Source organism: Papio anubis, chromosome 3, assembly GCF_008728515.1.
Source record: "Papio anubis isolate 15944 chromosome 3, Panubis1.0, whole genome shotgun sequence".
Taxonomy (NCBI): Eukaryota; Metazoa; Chordata; class Mammalia; order Primates; family Cercopithecidae; genus Papio; species Papio anubis.
This window is the reverse complement of record NC_044978.1, coordinates 34,810,338-34,827,481: the sequence shown is the minus strand read 5'-3', so window position 1 is coordinate 34,827,481 and position 17,144 is coordinate 34,810,338. Positions and strand designations below refer to the sequence as shown.

The 17,144-nt window shown below is 35.5% G+C and overlaps 1 protein-coding gene and 1 non-coding gene across 2 annotated transcripts; both read right to left on the bottom strand.

Moving 5' to 3' along the window:
* Nucleotides 1-1,049: 1,049 nt before the first annotated feature.
* Nucleotides 1,050-15,668, bottom strand: PLRG1 (pleiotropic regulator 1). Its single transcript, XM_003899284.4, has 15 exons — nucleotides 15,536-15,668; nucleotides 14,058-14,164; nucleotides 12,969-13,111; nucleotides 12,263-12,316; nucleotides 11,383-11,473; nucleotides 11,097-11,184; nucleotides 9,670-9,771; nucleotides 7,294-7,386; nucleotides 5,605-5,754; nucleotides 5,414-5,515; nucleotides 4,771-4,873; nucleotides 3,917-4,025; nucleotides 2,763-2,902; nucleotides 2,088-2,281; nucleotides 1,050-1,539 (listed from the first exon to the last, which is right to left on the bottom strand). The coding sequence occupies exons 1-15, from the start codon at nucleotides 15,542-15,544 to the stop codon at nucleotides 1,480-1,482; spliced, it is 1,545 nt and encodes a 514-aa protein (XP_003899333.1). The 5' UTR covers nucleotides 15,545-15,668; the 3' UTR covers nucleotides 1,050-1,479.
* On the bottom strand, nucleotides 9,156-9,260 carry LOC116274280. Its single transcript, XR_004182913.1, has one exon. It is a non-coding gene; the product is annotated as a U6 spliceosomal RNA (small nuclear RNA).
* Nucleotides 15,669-17,144: the final 1,476 nt, after the last annotated feature.

Genomic DNA, 17,144 nt, shown 5'->3' with positions numbered 1-17,144 from the left:
GAAATTTTGCCCTAATAATCCAGACATTCCTCACTCACTTAATGAATACTTAGAAACAAATTGCATAAAGGTACCATCTATTAAACCATCCCTTATTGACAGGACATTTGGGTTTTAAGTATTAAAGAACAAAGGTGCAATGAATTTGCTTGTGTACACTTGTCAGATTATTCCCATTAGGCAGTTTCCTAGAAATGAACTTAGTAGGCCAAAAGGTTCAAACAGTTTCAATAAACCCCAGAAAACTACATTCCTAAAGGTTGTGCCAATTATACTCCCACCTATAGCATGCAAGATGGGTAATGTAATTGGAAATGCTTATTGAAAATCATAGTGCAATTTTTTAATTTGGAAAATTATAAAAACTGACTGTTCTTATAACTGTGATTTCTCATTATAGAAGGTGAAGTCTGACAAATCTTCTTGACTAAAGGGGAATCAGGATCCCAGGGCAAGATTTATAAAACTTGTATTTATCAAAAAGAGGCATCAGTATTAGAAACTTTAAAACTTCTCTTTAAAATCTCTACAAGATTGCAGCCCTTGCTATAGTTTTAAACAGCTGCACTGGTATCTCCAGTTATTTTCCCGAAGTTTCAATGGCAGTATTGGTATCCTACTAGTTGTGGAATAAAATCCAAATTTATATGAGCTTTCCTCACAACAAGCCAGCTTTACTCTCCATTATTCAATAGTAGCACAAAATTCTTTGTCCCAGGACACACTGCACACTTTCTTCTGCCTGGTTTCATCACTTCATGCCTTATCTCTTTTCCTTCTTTGTCCTCCTTCACCTCAAAGTCATCTCCAATGCCACTTACTCTATGAAGTCTTCCACAATCCTTCCTGAGAAAAATAAATGATCTTATCCCCACTTCTGTTCCCCCAGCATTTCACCTGCACCTCCATTACAGAATTTCTATACTAAGCTACCAAACTGGAAGTCTTAGAGGATAGACACATCTTACTTGTCTATTTCCTGAACAGTATCTAGTGCAGAACTTTGTAGAACATACACTCAAAAACGGTTTTTGGAATAAACATATATGTTAAGACTTCAAGTCTTTTAATCTCAAATTATTAGTCACAGATATTAATTTTTAAAGGATTAAAAAAAAAAAAAACTTACTGCTCCCTCAAATGTCCTATTATAATAATCCGTTTCATACATTTTTTTAAAAAAGAGGGTTGTTCTAATAAGACTGTCAAAATATTACATCTAGAATAGTTACAGTCAATAAACCTGCATTTACTTGATATCTGCATCTTCCTAGTATCACAAATTGTTTTAGAAATAAAAACACAAGGGTAGGGGACAGGGGACAGTTTATTGTAAAATATGAAGCAGCAATGATTGAAGCAAGTGAATTTCTCCTTTATATTCCCAGCCAGAGCACAAAATGACTGGGTATCCTCATCAACGCCAAGCTTTTTTTTTTTTTTTTTTAAAAAAAAAAAAAAAAGAAAATTCCACATTCATTAAAATCTCTTTCTCTTGATAATTTCTGGTTTCCAGCTGACTGGATGAGTTTCTTCTGTCTAAAAGTAGAAAAGCAAGTTAAAATAAAGTATTATTAGTTTGCTTCATGTCTAACAGGCTTCCTTTCTAACAGAAATAAGGTATCTCCTCTAACATTATTCATTGGCATTATATACTTAGTAGTTCTTTGACAAGTTTAGGAAGAGTTGATAAACTTCTGGCATTATCTAAGTCTAATAACAGATGGATGGATTCATTATGTTTAGTTTGCAGTTTTTCATCTAAAATAACATTTCTATTTGGATCTACTAATACCAAAGCTTATGATTCTCAAATTAATTTGCATAGCAATCTATTTATTTGCTGTTATTCTTGGTGCAAGATTTCCCAGCAACTATAACAAAGAAAGCTGGGATAAAATTAAAACCATCCATGAATTCACTGGCATCAGTGAAATAATATAGAAATCTATAAATAGATACTATTCAAGAAAACAAATATCTTAAATACTATAAAGATTATTTTTCCTTCTGATAAAATTAAATGAGAACAGAGTGCCAAATTGGTATAGCTGCTTTACTTAACAAATGTGAAACAGAGAACTTACGGCTGTGTCATCCTCTCTGTATACTTTAATGGTTTTATCAGCTTCAGCTGTTAGTAATCGACTTTCAGACTGATCAAAAGCACAAGCAAATATTCCTGATTCACTGTCCAAAGACCCAGGTTGCACAGCTGCATGAACTCTCTGAAAATTGTAGCCAGTTCTCCAGTCCCAAAGATGCATGGTGCCATTGTCAGCTTAAAGGGAAAAATCTAGTTACACCTGGTATCCCTTCAGCAGTACAGCTTGACAAACATTTATTAAGCATCATTAGCCCAAGCATGGCAATACTTCGGTTATAAAAATACATAAGACACAGGCACTCAATCTTCTCCTAATATTGGCTTTTCTACTTTCATTTGTGCTGGGTTCAGAATTTATAGATCTTAAAAAGCACCTCAAAATCTAACATCCAATTCCAGAATAATAAACACAATTTTAGGCAATTCCCAGCATAAATCCCTGAGATTCATCAGATTGGAACTCAAAAGGACTAAACTATGAAATATACTACATGTATTATGAATATGCATGCACACACATAGTAACATGCAAATGTGCCCTAATCAGGCAAGTGCTGCTATAATACTTAAGTGTGACAGCTTAGAAGTATTACAAATGTTTATTCATCATTAAAAGTAACAGATAAACATATTTATTATAAAAATCTTATTTTACCTCCAGATACAAGTACTCCATCAGAATTTACTGTCAATGTGTTAATAATAGCATTATGACCGGAAAGATTTTGAATGAAACTTCCATCAGGGAATTTCCACTGCTTTATGTTATCTGGAGAACCAGATGCAAATGTGTAACTGAAATAATATTAAAAAGAATTAACGACAAAGGAAACCAAGTTAAATAAAATGGTGGGTTTTAAAAAGCTTATTTCAGTTATATTTTGTGTTGTGTACTCAATGATTTATATATTCAGCAAAATAGTCATATCAAAATGTAAAAATATTAAGACATTTGTTCAAAGTTAAATCAGATCTTCACATTTTTAACAGGATATTTTAAGTCCTAAAGTTTTATTCTTTCATTTCCTTTAAGTTTTATTCTTTCATTTCCTTAATGCTCTGCACTAAGCTAGAGCAATAAATGTGTAGAAGCCCTATTTCACAAGAAGGGCAATGTGTTATGCAACTCTTTTGGAGGGAGGGAGAGCAAGACAGGAACAGGAAGAAAGGGAGAAAAGGAATAGAGGGCAAGAGGAAGAGAGAGAATGGGAGTGAGGAGAGATGAGAGTGAGAAAGACAAGCAAAGGAAGGAAGAAGAGAGGTGGAAAAGGGTATGGAGAGTAGAAGACAGAGAGGAGGAAAGGGAGAAGAGAAAGAATATGAATATAACCAGAAAAGTGTCAGAGTGATCTAATACAACAAACAATAGTTGTGATATTATGCTCCACCTTTTTGGATACTCTGACTATAATGTTCACGGTTCTTATTATTTCTCTTTCTACATATATTAACTTCCTCCTTAAGAATTAAACTATTCAATGAATGTCTCAGTGTCCAGTATCATTTATGTCCAAAACATTAAGCCCAGCCACTAATATCTTTTATTCTGACATGCAGCATTTAATCATGATTTATTTACATTGTCTCATATTTATTTGTTATGAAGTAGAAGGCTTTCCTCATGTTTTACAGGGCATGAAGCAAATTAGTGCATAAGGAAAATGAAAGAAACACACATTCCTATGTGGCACAGGCCTGGAAATGATAGCAGCTAAATGACTGCCAAAGGCAGTGCTGACACCACTAGCATTTCAGCATTATACTAAGAACTGAAGAAAAACAAGAAGCTAATTAGGAAAATACACTTACTGTCTTGGATGTAAAACCACAGCCCTAACTGATTTTTTGTGATTTGTTAACGTCACTCTTGTTTTTCCAGCCACCAGATCCCATAATCGAATTGTAGTATCATGGCTTCCTGTAATGGAAACAAATATATCCCTCAAAACATAGACCAGGAAAAATAATGCAAAAGTTAAATAAAATACAAAGCATTCTTCCAAAACACATATGTTCTAAATGAAAGCCTTATCACTTGCAAATCAGTCTTGGTTAATTTCTTCATAGTTCCAAATTTTTAGGTGGATTTTAATTCTTTAAAAAAATGCAATACAACAACTGATTCACTGTCAACTGAACAGCTAAAACACATGCAAATAACAAATAAAACAAATATATGATTGTATACTCTAGTGAAAAGGAAAAAATTTCAATGATTTTTTTTAAGTTAATAAAATACATCAGGCAAAGGAATTATTTTCTAGTATTAAAGTTCCATTGTTACTAACTTTATTTAGAGCAAAGTAAGATTCAAATCAGTTCTAAAGGTTACTAGTCTCAAGGTATTTTTGTCTTCAAACTTCAATTTCCTAGAAAAATAATTTTGACACTATAAAATAATACTTAATTGTCTGTATCACAGTATTCTAGTCAGACATTACAGGTTACTATGTACGGCATACTCTATGATATGTAAAAACCACGAGATAAAAACAGTGGAATGAAATTTCATTTGAATATATTTCAAATGTCCACGATTAAAATATGACACATAAACACTGTAAACACAATGCAAAGCAAGAGTCATCGTGAATATTAAAAGTATATGTATAACATGGATTCTGATATGAATATTCTGTAAACTTGAAAAGTATCGATCATACCTGTAATAATTTGTGGTTCTGCAGCCTGACATCTCACTGTAGCAACTGCATTTGTATGTCCAGATAATGTGTGTACACTGGCTTTAGTTCTCACATCCCAAATCTATAAAAACGCAATAGACATATTAGGAAAGAGAATAGGTATTCATTATCTCAAGAAGATAACTGGATCAATTCAAGGCTGAAAATTTACTAGACAACTAGTACCTGAATATAATAAAGAAAACGCTTAAATGAAAGATAATGATTTATCAACTGGAGGAATAATATAAATAGGAGACAACTTGAAAGAACTTTAAAAAGCTAAAAGATCAGGGTACTGAAAATCTAAGAATGGGCATGATGGGACTACTTTTTAACACTACTGAATGAAAGAACTAATGGACAATAGTTGTTACAGAATGGAACGTGAGAATATCACATTTCAGGGACAGGGCATTAATAACACTAACATGGTGAGGTCATAGAACTGCAGACTAAGGTGGAAAAAAATGCAAGTTAAGAAACTTAGGGACTAGGATATTGATGACTCAAGACAACTATCTTTAATTCTCTATCAATCAATTGAAGACTCTGAAACCAAACGTGCACCCTACAAGATGCAACATATTTACAGATAAAAACACAACTCTATCCCGTTTACCCGTGCAGTTGAATCTCGACTACAGGTTACCAACACATCGATTGTTGGGTGCAAATCCAAACCATACACTGCACTTAAATGTCCATGATAATGCCTTATAACCTAAAGACAAAGCAGGACAGTTAACACTTGTAGAATTAGAAAGATAAACAGTGGTTCATAATGTTTTAAATCCTTGATTCCAACCTTACCTTATTGTATTCAAGATCCCAGCATTTTACTTGTTTGTCTTCTCCACAAGAGAACAGGTATGGGCTCCTCGTGCTTACTATCACGCCCCGCACAGTACTAATATGCCCAGTCAATGACAGTTTTAATTTGCCACTAGCCAAGTCCCAGATCTGCAATCAAAGAGTTTTTTTTTTTCTTTCCCTGGTTACCGCAAAGCAAAATTTTACAATTCAGTTTTCAAAGAGAAGAGGAAAAAGATAACGAATATGTAAAAATAAAAAATTTTGTAAAATGACTCCCCTCCAAATAAAAGCAAGAAAAAAACTGGCATGCTCAAACTGGAAAAATATTTGCAATTAGATGACAGGTTAACCTTCTTGTTATATAAATGGAATCTTTGATAATAATAGTATGAAAAGTATGGTATTAAATTAACCGAGGATGGCAACAACTTAAAGAAACCCTAAAAGCAGCAAATACAGATATGAAAAAGTTCAAACTCATTAGAAATTTTATACAAACTTTTTAGTTATTTATTTTTTGAGACAGAGTCTCGCTCTGTCGCCCAGGTTGGAGTGCAGTGGCGTGATCTCGGCTCACTGCAAGCTCCACCTCCTGAGTTCACGCCATTTTCCTGCCTCAGCCTCCGAAGTAGCTGGGATTACAGGCGCCCACCACCATGCCCAGCTAATTTTTGTGCATTTTTTAGTGGAGACAGGGTTTCACCGTGTTAGGTAGGCTGGTCTCGATCTCCTGACCTCATGATCTGCCCACCTCAACCTCCCAAAGTGTTGGGATTACAGTTGTGAGCCACCGCGGCCAGCCTATACAAACTTTTAAAAAAAGATTAAGTATCCATTTTTGCTTACCATATTAGATATTTGCAAAGGAATGTACAACCAATGTGCTGAAAAAGATCCTCTCATACACTGCAAGTATCGATTCACTCATTTGGAAAGTAATTTGTACTTTGGGTATCGGCTTCAAAAATATTTGACCCATTTATTCCACTTATGGAACTCTACCATAACAAAATAATTTAAAACACACAAAAAGTCTTATATACAAAACTTAACAGCATTACTTGTAATGGTGAAAATCAGACTAAAAACTCTACCATCCAACAATAGGAAAACAGATTATAGACTATCCAAATGATATAATATTATGCAGCCACTTTAAAAGATGGTAAATTTTTCACAGGAATATGCCTTTGATACAATGTTAAGGGAAAAAAGCAAGATACAAAATTACATACTAAGAATGATTTTTAAAAGATACACAGGAAAAGAGCTTAGAAGTAATGGCATTTATACTTACAGAAATAAATACTAAAATGAAACTTATCCAAGTATCTAACAATGGTAGGATTATACACAGGTCTATGTACTTTCATAATTCTCTATATTTTCCACATTTTCTATGAATGAGCATGCTCTTAATTTTGTAACCAGTTGGAGACAACAATGTAAGTATAAAGGAATTAGTGGTAGGTATTCAGCAGGTAAAGAAAAAGTGGTTTAAATACCACTTTTCAAACAGATATTTATTTAGAACACTTACTCGTATAAATGATAAATTTTACTCCTTATTCAGGTCTAAAATAACAGAGGAACTGCAATAGCAATTCCTGCCACAGGAAATAGTAACTGATTAAACTTACATGACAAACACAAAGTCATGTTTATTTTTTCTTCCTTCATTATTACCTTTATAGTTCTGTCAGCAGACCCAGTAACAAACCACTGATTTCCAGGTTCCACAGCAATACATCGAACCCAGCCAAGATGTCCACTGATAACCTGTATAAAACAAAGTAGAATGGGCGGCTAACATACAAGTTAAAATGTTTTTAAGTTTAACTGCAGCCCGAGTTTGAATTGCCCTCCCATCTTCAAATCATAAATTTAAAAGATAATTTGACTGTTATATTTTACAATATTAAATTATCTTCAACAAGTTAATAGATACACAAATTGTGGCTCATCTATATAATATATACTACTCAGTAATAAAAAGGAATACATTATTAATACTTGCAACAACTTCAGTGACTCACAAAGGTATTAAGCTGTGTGAAGGAAGCCAATCTAAAACAGCATATTTTGTATGATTCCATTTATATGACATAGTCAAAAAGACACAGCTAAACCAACCTAAGTGTCCATCAAGAGGTGAACGAATAAATAAAATGTGGTACATACACACAATGGAATACTACTCAGCCATTAAAAAGAATGAAATTCTGTCATTTGCAACAACAAGGATGGAATTGGAAGATACTATGTTAAGTGAAATAAGCCAGACACAGAAACACAAGTACTGCATGCTCTCTCTCATATATGGGAGCTAAAAAATAAATGATCTTGAGAGTTGAATGATGGCTACTAGAGGTTGGGAAGAATAGTAGGGAGGCAGAGGATAAAGAGGGAGTGGATAATGGGTATAAAAATACAGTTAGATAAAGGGAGTAAGATTTAGTGTTTGGTAGCACTAGTTTGGCTAGTTAGCTTGGTAGCACAATAGGGTGACTATAGCTAAGAATAATTTATTGTATATATCAAAATAAATAGAAGAGTAAAATGGAATATTCCTAATACAAAGAAATAATATCCCAATTACTGTGGAGATAAATATCCCCATTACTGTGATTTGATCATTACACATTGTATGCTTTTTTTCCTTTGTTTCTTGTTTTGAGATAGGGTGTCACTCTGTTGCCCAGGCTGGAGTGCAGCAGTGTGATCCCGGCTCACTGCAACCTCCGCCTCCTGAGCCCAAGTGATCCTCCCACTTCAGCCTCTGGAGTAGCTGGAACTACAGGTGTGCACCACCACACATAGCTAATTTTTGTATTTTTTGTAGACGAGATTTTGTTGTGTTGCCCAGGCTGGTACTGAACTCCTGGACTCAAGAGATCCACTTGCCTAGGCCTCCCAAAGTACTGGGATTATAGGCATGAGCCACCATACCTGGCCTACACACTGTATGCTTGTATCAGATTTGATATGTAGCCCATAAATATGCACATCTATTATGTTAGCCATAAAAATTAAAAATAAATTAGAACTGAAATTATTGAAAAAAAATAAGACAACTATAGTGATAGAAAACAGATCAGTGATTGTCAGAGGTGAAGGAAGATATAACTACAAAAAAATAGCACAGGGGTGTTTTTTGAGGTGACGTAATGTGTATATCCTAATTGTGGTAGTGGTTACCCAAATAAATACATCTATTACAATTCATTAGACCTGTATGTCAAACAAAAAGGTTCTTGCTGTACAATCATTTGAAAAATAAAAATTTTAAAATATATATTAAATTACGTGTAGTTGTACATTTTCTACTATGTACACTTTCTTTTTTAAAATTTTGTGTTTAATTTTTGTGGGTACGCAGTAGAAATATATTTATGGGGAAAATATATATTAAATTACGTGTAGTTGTACATTTTCTACTATGTACACTTTATTTTTTAAAATTTCGTGTTTAATTTTTGTGGGTATGCAGTAGAAATATATTTATGGGGTACATGAGATATTTTGATACAGGCAAGCAATGCAAAATAAACAGTATGGAACACTTCACGAATCTGTGTTATCCTTGCAGAAGAGCCATGCTCATCTTCTCTGTACTGTTCCAATTTTAGCATATGGGCTGCTGAAGTGAGCACGCAGGTCCATTTTCTTTTAGATGATACACTCTGACTCATTTTAATTTATTGTAGTTCAAAGATTAACTGGTAGGCCCAAAGAATTTCTTTATATGGTGTTTTCCCCCTTCACCTTCAAACTAAATACTTTGAACACTTTCTAAATTTATTTAGTCTGCAATCCATATTTAGTAGCTTTATCTTGACATTTTATATGATTTTATATAAAATACAAGTATAACTTTTACTTAAGGAAGTCGCCTTCCCAAGAGATCTTTTAAGATACTCCCTAAGACTCTTCTCAATCCACCTCTGATTGCTCTACCGGTTTTTCATATTCACTCTTTTTCCTCCTTACTCTATTCTTCAGTGCTTGTCAACTAGAAAGCAATCATGATTCACATAATAAAATAAATGCAGAGTCACTCACCCTGTAGAGTTTCCATGGTGGGTGCCACTGGGGTTTTGGCATTGTAGGGGCTTTTTTAGCCATCAGTGCAGAGTTCTTGGTATTGCCGGTCTCCATGACAATCTAGACATAGAAGAGACATTATTATTATTAAAGATATCATACCAAAGACTTTGTATCAATTCAGAAACGGAAATGGAAAGAGGGAACTTACAAAAGATTTTTTCCATAAATGAAGAAATAAAATTTTCTGTATGTTAATTTTAAAAAGCAATTATAAAATCAGAGAGAGGCAGAACATTAGACTTAAGAACACACATCACTGTGTATGGGTTCAAATCCCAGCTTGGCCCATTACTAGCTGTTTGACATTAGGTAACAATTACATAACCTCTATGTGCCTCACCTATGAAATGGGAAGAATAGTGCCTATTTCATAGGGTTACTACAAAGATGTAAAAAGTAGTAAATGCTCCATGTAAGCTCCCATTATTAAAATCATTTTAAGTGTATTAATGCCACTGCCTTTCATTGTCATATTTTAACCTTATGGATTTAATGTAGCAAAGACTGATATGATAGTTCCTTCTATTTATCTTCTAATACAATATTTAAATGCTATTTTAACAGGTGTACTGCCTGATATACCATCTATTGTTAGCAGTCATCTAGTCATCCAAAAAATAATTAAGCCCATAAAGTTCCTGCCCTCAAGAAGCTTAAATTACACCCTCATAAGGAGGGTAGAGAGCCTGGACAGAAGATATGCTCTGAATGGAAGATAAAGGAAGAAATGAGATGTGGGGGTTACACATTCATTCACTTCATGAAGTCAAAACAATTGCATAATGAGCTGAGAAGCAAAGCCAGCACTTATTTCAAGTGGCAGCATAATAAAATACATGGCAGAAAAATAAATCAATAAAATAACTATAGAAAATAATTCTACAACTACTTCTACCATACTAATACCAGTTGCCATTTACCTACAGATAAACTTATTTCTAAATGTTCATTTATAAGACTAGTTGTATAGCCCATGAATAGTACAACACTAATAGCACTCAACATAACTGTACCAACTTAAAATTTAATAAAAAAAAAAAAAAGACTTTCATATGCAATGCATACTAACACAGGTTTCAGAAAAACTCTCCTTGCATTTTTAATAGTGGGCAATAAATACCAACATCACATTATCTTTATCAAAATACATATTATACACAACGTACAAGTAGACAAATAACAGCATTCCAAAAAATGTTAATTTACTACCAACTTGAGTGTTAGGGCTATGAAATATGAATGACTAGCTCAGGCTGCTATTTATCTTAATAATTCCAAAGTGTTCATTTCTTTAGTATTTAAGGTAAGACTTTCGATCAGAGGGAAATAAGGCAACATGTTTAAAAAGTTAGAAACCTGCTATTTGACGCAGAAAAACTTACTGAATTCATCGCTGTAGGCTGTGGACGGTCAGAAGCCCCAGGATGTCGGTATTCACTTCCACTAGGTGCAGTACGATTTACATCAGTCCTGAGGCAAAAGAAATATTATATTCAAAGTAATTAATGCCTCCAGTCATGTATTCGGCAAAACTAACCTTTTATTTTAAATTGTTATAAGTCCTGATAAAGGAAAATGTCATACAATAGTTATAAAGAAATTTTAAAAAGAAAAAACGTGAACAGTGAAATATGCTTTTAAGATCTTTGTAATTATAATATTTCATACTTGGTCTGAGAAGGTAATGCCACTGCTAAGGACTGTGCAGCTGATTCACTTGGCATTCTCTGGATCTTAGTATCTGCTGTCAAAGCAACCCCTATTAAAATGAAAAATCAATTTCTTTTAGTAGCTTTGTATTATTCATTTACATGCACTTAAAATAAAATGATGAAGGAAAACATTCCAAACGTTTATTAATTCCAGGCAGTGATACAAATTTTGATTAAGTTTTGCTCATCTTGTTTTTAATTTCTACAATAAATACTGCTTAGTAACACATAACTCAAATTTGATCACAGCCTACAAGGTATTAAAGCAGCCCAGAACAGTAAAGTTAATTTCCATTATATCTGGGTATTAGTTTCAAAAGTCCGTATTAAGCAGTTCCTCAAATACAAACAGAATGTTTCCAAGAGTGGTTGTAACTTACTACAACCAGAAGCACCCAATTTTCCTGTACTTTCTATATATACTAAGCCTTTTGTCCTCTACCCGGTTATACTGGCCACTCCATCCGTGGGCCAATACCTTAATACAGACAGAGGACATGTTTCTAAGATACTGCCTCTAACATTTCCATCATTTTTATAAGCTTGGTGATATTTACATGTCTGCCTAAACCACCAGATAATAAATTTGTCTAGGCCTGCAACAGTTTTACTGTCTTTGAATTCCTAGCACATTGCCTGAAAAATTATACATACTCAAGAATGTTTGCTGAATAAAGGCACATGAGTATTCATTATCACCTACAAAGCTATGCATGGATGCTTGGCTATTGAGCTTATCTTGCATTTTACAGGCAACAAGAATGTCATTATTGGCTCGTTAGTGAAAATGTATGTGACATTTTTAAGACATTTTCAATATACAACAGGTCACTAACCAGGTCCCGGTGGGTATGGATGTGTGCCTGCCACAAAGTATTCAACTTCTTGTCCTAGAAACAAGACAAAAAAAATCAACAGTAGTGAATTTATCTTATATATAAAAGTTATCATCTCTTTAAAGTACCAAATAATATTACATTTTCAACTGCATCTATCACATTTTCTCAACTAAGTTAAGCCTCAGAAATAAGGGAAATTGGTCACTTTTGATCTCTGTAAACCACGTCCTTGTCCATTTGCTATATAGGAATGGTATACAAAGAAGTCCTCCTATCAAGTGATAATCCACTCTGGTATTTCTTCCAAGCAAATGGTTTCTTGTGGAAGCTTGAATTCTCTTCATTTATTAAGATTTCAGTATTTAATTTCATCTTTCTGAATTACAGACAGGATAGATGGTATCCCCACAGGTTAAGAATATTCCCCAATTTTTTCCTTTAATCTCTACTGTGACCTTCTCCACATTCTAAGAATCTCTGCCATCATTATACTACCATTTTTATTTCCTATAAGAAAAAAGTCATCAACCAATGTCTCAGTATTCCCATGAGGATAAAAACTTCCATTATAATACTGGTACAGCCATTAAATACTGTATGACCACACCTAAGTCCTGCCAGCAGGGGCAAAAATAACACATTTTATTTTTCTATTTTTAAAATTCACATATACGTCTGACATTTCTGATAATAACATACTCACCTTGATTGGCAGGGTACTGTTTATGAACATATGAATCCGTTGCATTCTGAGGACCCTTCTCTTTAAGATTTTCTTTCGAAGTAGGCATATGCAACACAGGACCATACTCATTACGAAGCTTGATTGCCATCTTCCGTTTGTGACTATTTAGAAATTATAAACATAAGAACGTATCCATAAATACTTTAAAACAAACAGGAAAAGTTTCTAGTAAGATTTTAAGTAGTATTTAAAAGAATCAAAAATTTCCAAGTGCATTTCCCCACTATATCTGTTCTTTTGCTCACATTCCACCACACAGCATTCATTAAACCTAAGTAATATTTTAGTTTGTTACCTAATAGAAAATATTTTATGATAAATTATCAAGGGTCTGCTTGAAAGATATATAGAAACTAACATACCCTTTAAGAAACCTCAAAGTCAATACGCTTTCCTTCAAAATATAAATATAGTAAAAACTCTATAGCAACCTTTACTAGATGTATCCAAACAGGTTAGTTAGAACTAAGAAAAGTACTTAATTGGTTCAATATTTTAAAAAGAAATGCACTTATATTACTTTTAAAAATAGTCTACTTTACAAATTAAATATAAATGCTTGTTTGAGGAGTTAAGTAGATTTTAAAAGGGTAAAGGACAAAGAAGGAACACTGCACATAATGCAATCCCAGACTGGAGCTGGATATGTAGAACCAAAAATATGCCACCACTCAAAAATCTTCATCATACTAACGAGAAAAGATGGGAGTAGAGGTACTGGCCAGGTACAATTTCAGCTCAGCAAGGCTCTGAGAGCAGCGGGAAGCTGAAAGCACATACAAAGTGATTGATTATAAAATAAAATACCTAAAAGGGACTCTCTTAATTACTGGGTATTTGTAAAATGCAATTAATTAATGGAACTTTTACTGTAAAAGGCCAAAAAAAAAAAGTTAAATCAGCTTAAATTATGCCAAAACACCACTCATTATTGAATTAGCCCATGAGCATTACCAGTTTACCTTTAAAGGTCTCCCTCTCCCTGCTCTCTTTCCCCAATATTAGAATGTTAAATATTTCAGCAATTGGAAAAAAAACTATACCAACCTCTCTTCATCTAAAGGCACAGGTTTTCCATTATCAGCTACAAACATGTCATGGGTCCTCTTCAATGACCTGAACACAAGTGTGTGTACAGAATGTTTCTGTACCTCCTAAAAAAAAAAAAAAAAAAAAAAAAGTAATTACACACCTATCTACAAATTACACAAATCATAACCTAACGTCAGATTGATTATACACTTCACATGTTTAAATATGTAAAAAGCTTTATACCACTCACCATAGCTACTTGTTGTGAGCTACAGGAGTCAAGTTTAGAGAAGAGGAGGAAGCTCCTCTTTGGCTAGAACCTCAGGTATAGCAACTGAGTGATGCCGTAGTTTAGTCATTTATTCAATAAATATTTACTGAGCTCCTACTGTGTGTCTGGCAGGTATTGTGCTAGAATCTCACAATAGAATGATAAAAGGTAGTCATGGTCCCTGTGCTCAAGAGGAAACAGACAAATAAAAAGTAAACTAATTCCACATTTTGATAAGTGCTATGAGGGCAACAAGCAAGGCACTGGGTCAGGAAACGAAGGACTAAGTATAATTGTGAAAGCCTTCACTAAAGTGATATTTAAGCAGAAAGGGAGTTAGCCTTGCACAAAACAGAGATAAAAACGAACCAGGTTGATGGAAATGTCATATAAAAAAACGTTCAGTTAACTGAAATAATACAAGGAGGGCAGCACAGCTGTATACGGTGGATGAGATGGTGCTTTGTGGTTGCAAGGGTAGACAAGGTCCAGATTAGGTAAGGTCTTTTAGACTATTACAACAGCCTATGTTTTCTTCTAGCAACACAGTCAGTAAAGGGTTTTAAACAAGAAAGGTATGAACAACTTACATTTTAAACAGAACAACTTATGGAACAAAATGGAAGCAAGGAAATCAACGGGGAGCTAATGCACCAGGCCCGGTGAAAGATGATGTTCGTCTCAATTAACGTGGACTACAGTGGATACGGAGAAAAGTGAATGGAATCAATAAACATGTGGGGTAACATGGACAAGACCAGCTAACAGAATGGCTGGCTGTTCATGCCAGGGAAAGATGTAAAGAATGGCAAGTTTTTCTGGGAGTAGAGTTGAAATAAGAGACGACTTGAACGCAAGATGGAGAAGACCGCCAATCTTTTCGGGCACAGAATCACTGACACTGCCCCGAGGGCGGCGAGTACCAGTGGTCGAACACCAACAGAGGCCCCGCCTCCAAAGACAGTTTCCAGCTCCCAAGAGTCAAACGAGGACTGGACGAATTATCTCAGGCTTAGCGCCCGGACTGAACCTCCGACTCGGGTTCTCATCCGGCTTCTACCCCTTCCCCGAAAACCCGATGAAGAGACCACCCGGCCTCGGCCAGCTTCCCTCGTAGCCTCTTTTCTCTCCGGACTCCAAGCACTCTCAATCCCCCACGCCCACTGCCAAAGAAAAACAGTCCAGAGACAAACGACTCTTGAGAGTCCCAGTGTCACTTTACCTCGACCATGATGCTACCGCGTATCCCACCTCCGGCAGGGAAGAAACCCTAATCACTAACGCAGTACCCGCCGCCACAACTGTGCTGCACCTTCCGGAATTGGGAGGCCAGGCGCCGGATGTGATGCAAGCTCTGCGCACGCGCGCTAGTCTCCCCCGGCCCTCTGGGATCAAGAGGCGGGTCTCCCTCCTCAGGACCGCCCCTAGGGCGGAGTCTCGAGGCTGTAGAGGGGAGACACCTGGAAGCGCTCGACTGGAGGATTTCACTGGCTCCTCTGAAGAAGTCTTCCAATTATGTTTTCTGCCTTACCTTCAGCCTTAAATGTCTTGGCTGGGGCCCTGGTTGTTCGTGCTGTATTCCCCAGAGTTTAATGCTTTTTATTCAGAGAGCCTAAGCGTCTGGAGAGCAAACTCCCGTGGGCTCTATCTAAGGCGCTTCCACTGCCTTGATCTCTTTGGAGGTCGGCTGCTTGCTTTCTGTCTCCTGGTTCCAATCCTGGCGAGAAGCACTTGGACACTTGTAGGCTTAACACCTGAAAACAATTTCGCTTAAACAGTTCAGTAAACACTTGCTGAGTGAATGTTGAGGAATGGCTGGTTTAATTTGGAAAATTTTGACATGTAGATATGAAAAAAACCCATATTCATTTTCTGCTAATAGATTTTTTTTTTTTTTTTTAATTTCTCAACGCTACATAGCTCTTGGCCATTTCCTAGTTGTCTGCTGATTATTGTGGCTTCAACAATGCCAGGGTACAGCTTTTCAAAGCTGGTAGAAGAAAGACACAATTGGAGACTTTAGCCATTTTTATTTATACATATCCTTGTGCCAAGTAGTGGTATTTTTGCTTCCTACCCTGGTAAAATCTCCGGTTTTGATCAACCCTACCTAATTATTTTTCTATGTAAAAAGAAAAATGGATGGACTTGGGCATTTGCAAACTTAAATAGACAAAACATTTTACTGGCCCTGTTTCAGTTTCACTGATCTGTCCTGACAGCGTACTGCATACACTTTGAGAGGGGGTAACAATCTAGCAAAAGAATAGCAGTGTAAATCAACCTCACTTGGAAATTCATTAAAAACATTAAGGTCATGGTTTTTTGTTTGTTTGAGACGGAGTTTTGTTCTTGTCGCCCAGGCTGGAGGGCCATGGCGCAATCTTGGCTTACTGCAACCTCCTCCTCCCAGGTTCAAGCGAGTCTCCTGCCTCAGTCTCCGGAGTAGCTGGGATTACAGGCGCCCGCCACCACGCCCGGCTAATTTTTGTATTTTTAGTAGAGGTGGGGTTTCACCATGTTGGCCAGGCTGGTCTTAAACTCCTGACCTCAGGTGATCCGCCCCTCTCGGCCTCCCAAAGTGCAGGGATTACAGGCATGAGACACCGCGCCCGGCCTTAAGGTCATGTTTTTACTTGAAGATAAAACATCTCTGAATTTGACTGTGAGTTTGTCCTAAGAATTGATTTTCTGTAAAAGTGGCCGGTGATGGTATTTCCTTGCAAGAAAATACTATAATTATAAAATATATACTTGAGGAACTAAATAATATACTCACCTATGAATAATAACTATAGAAAACAATGATTTGAAATGACAATAAAACCATA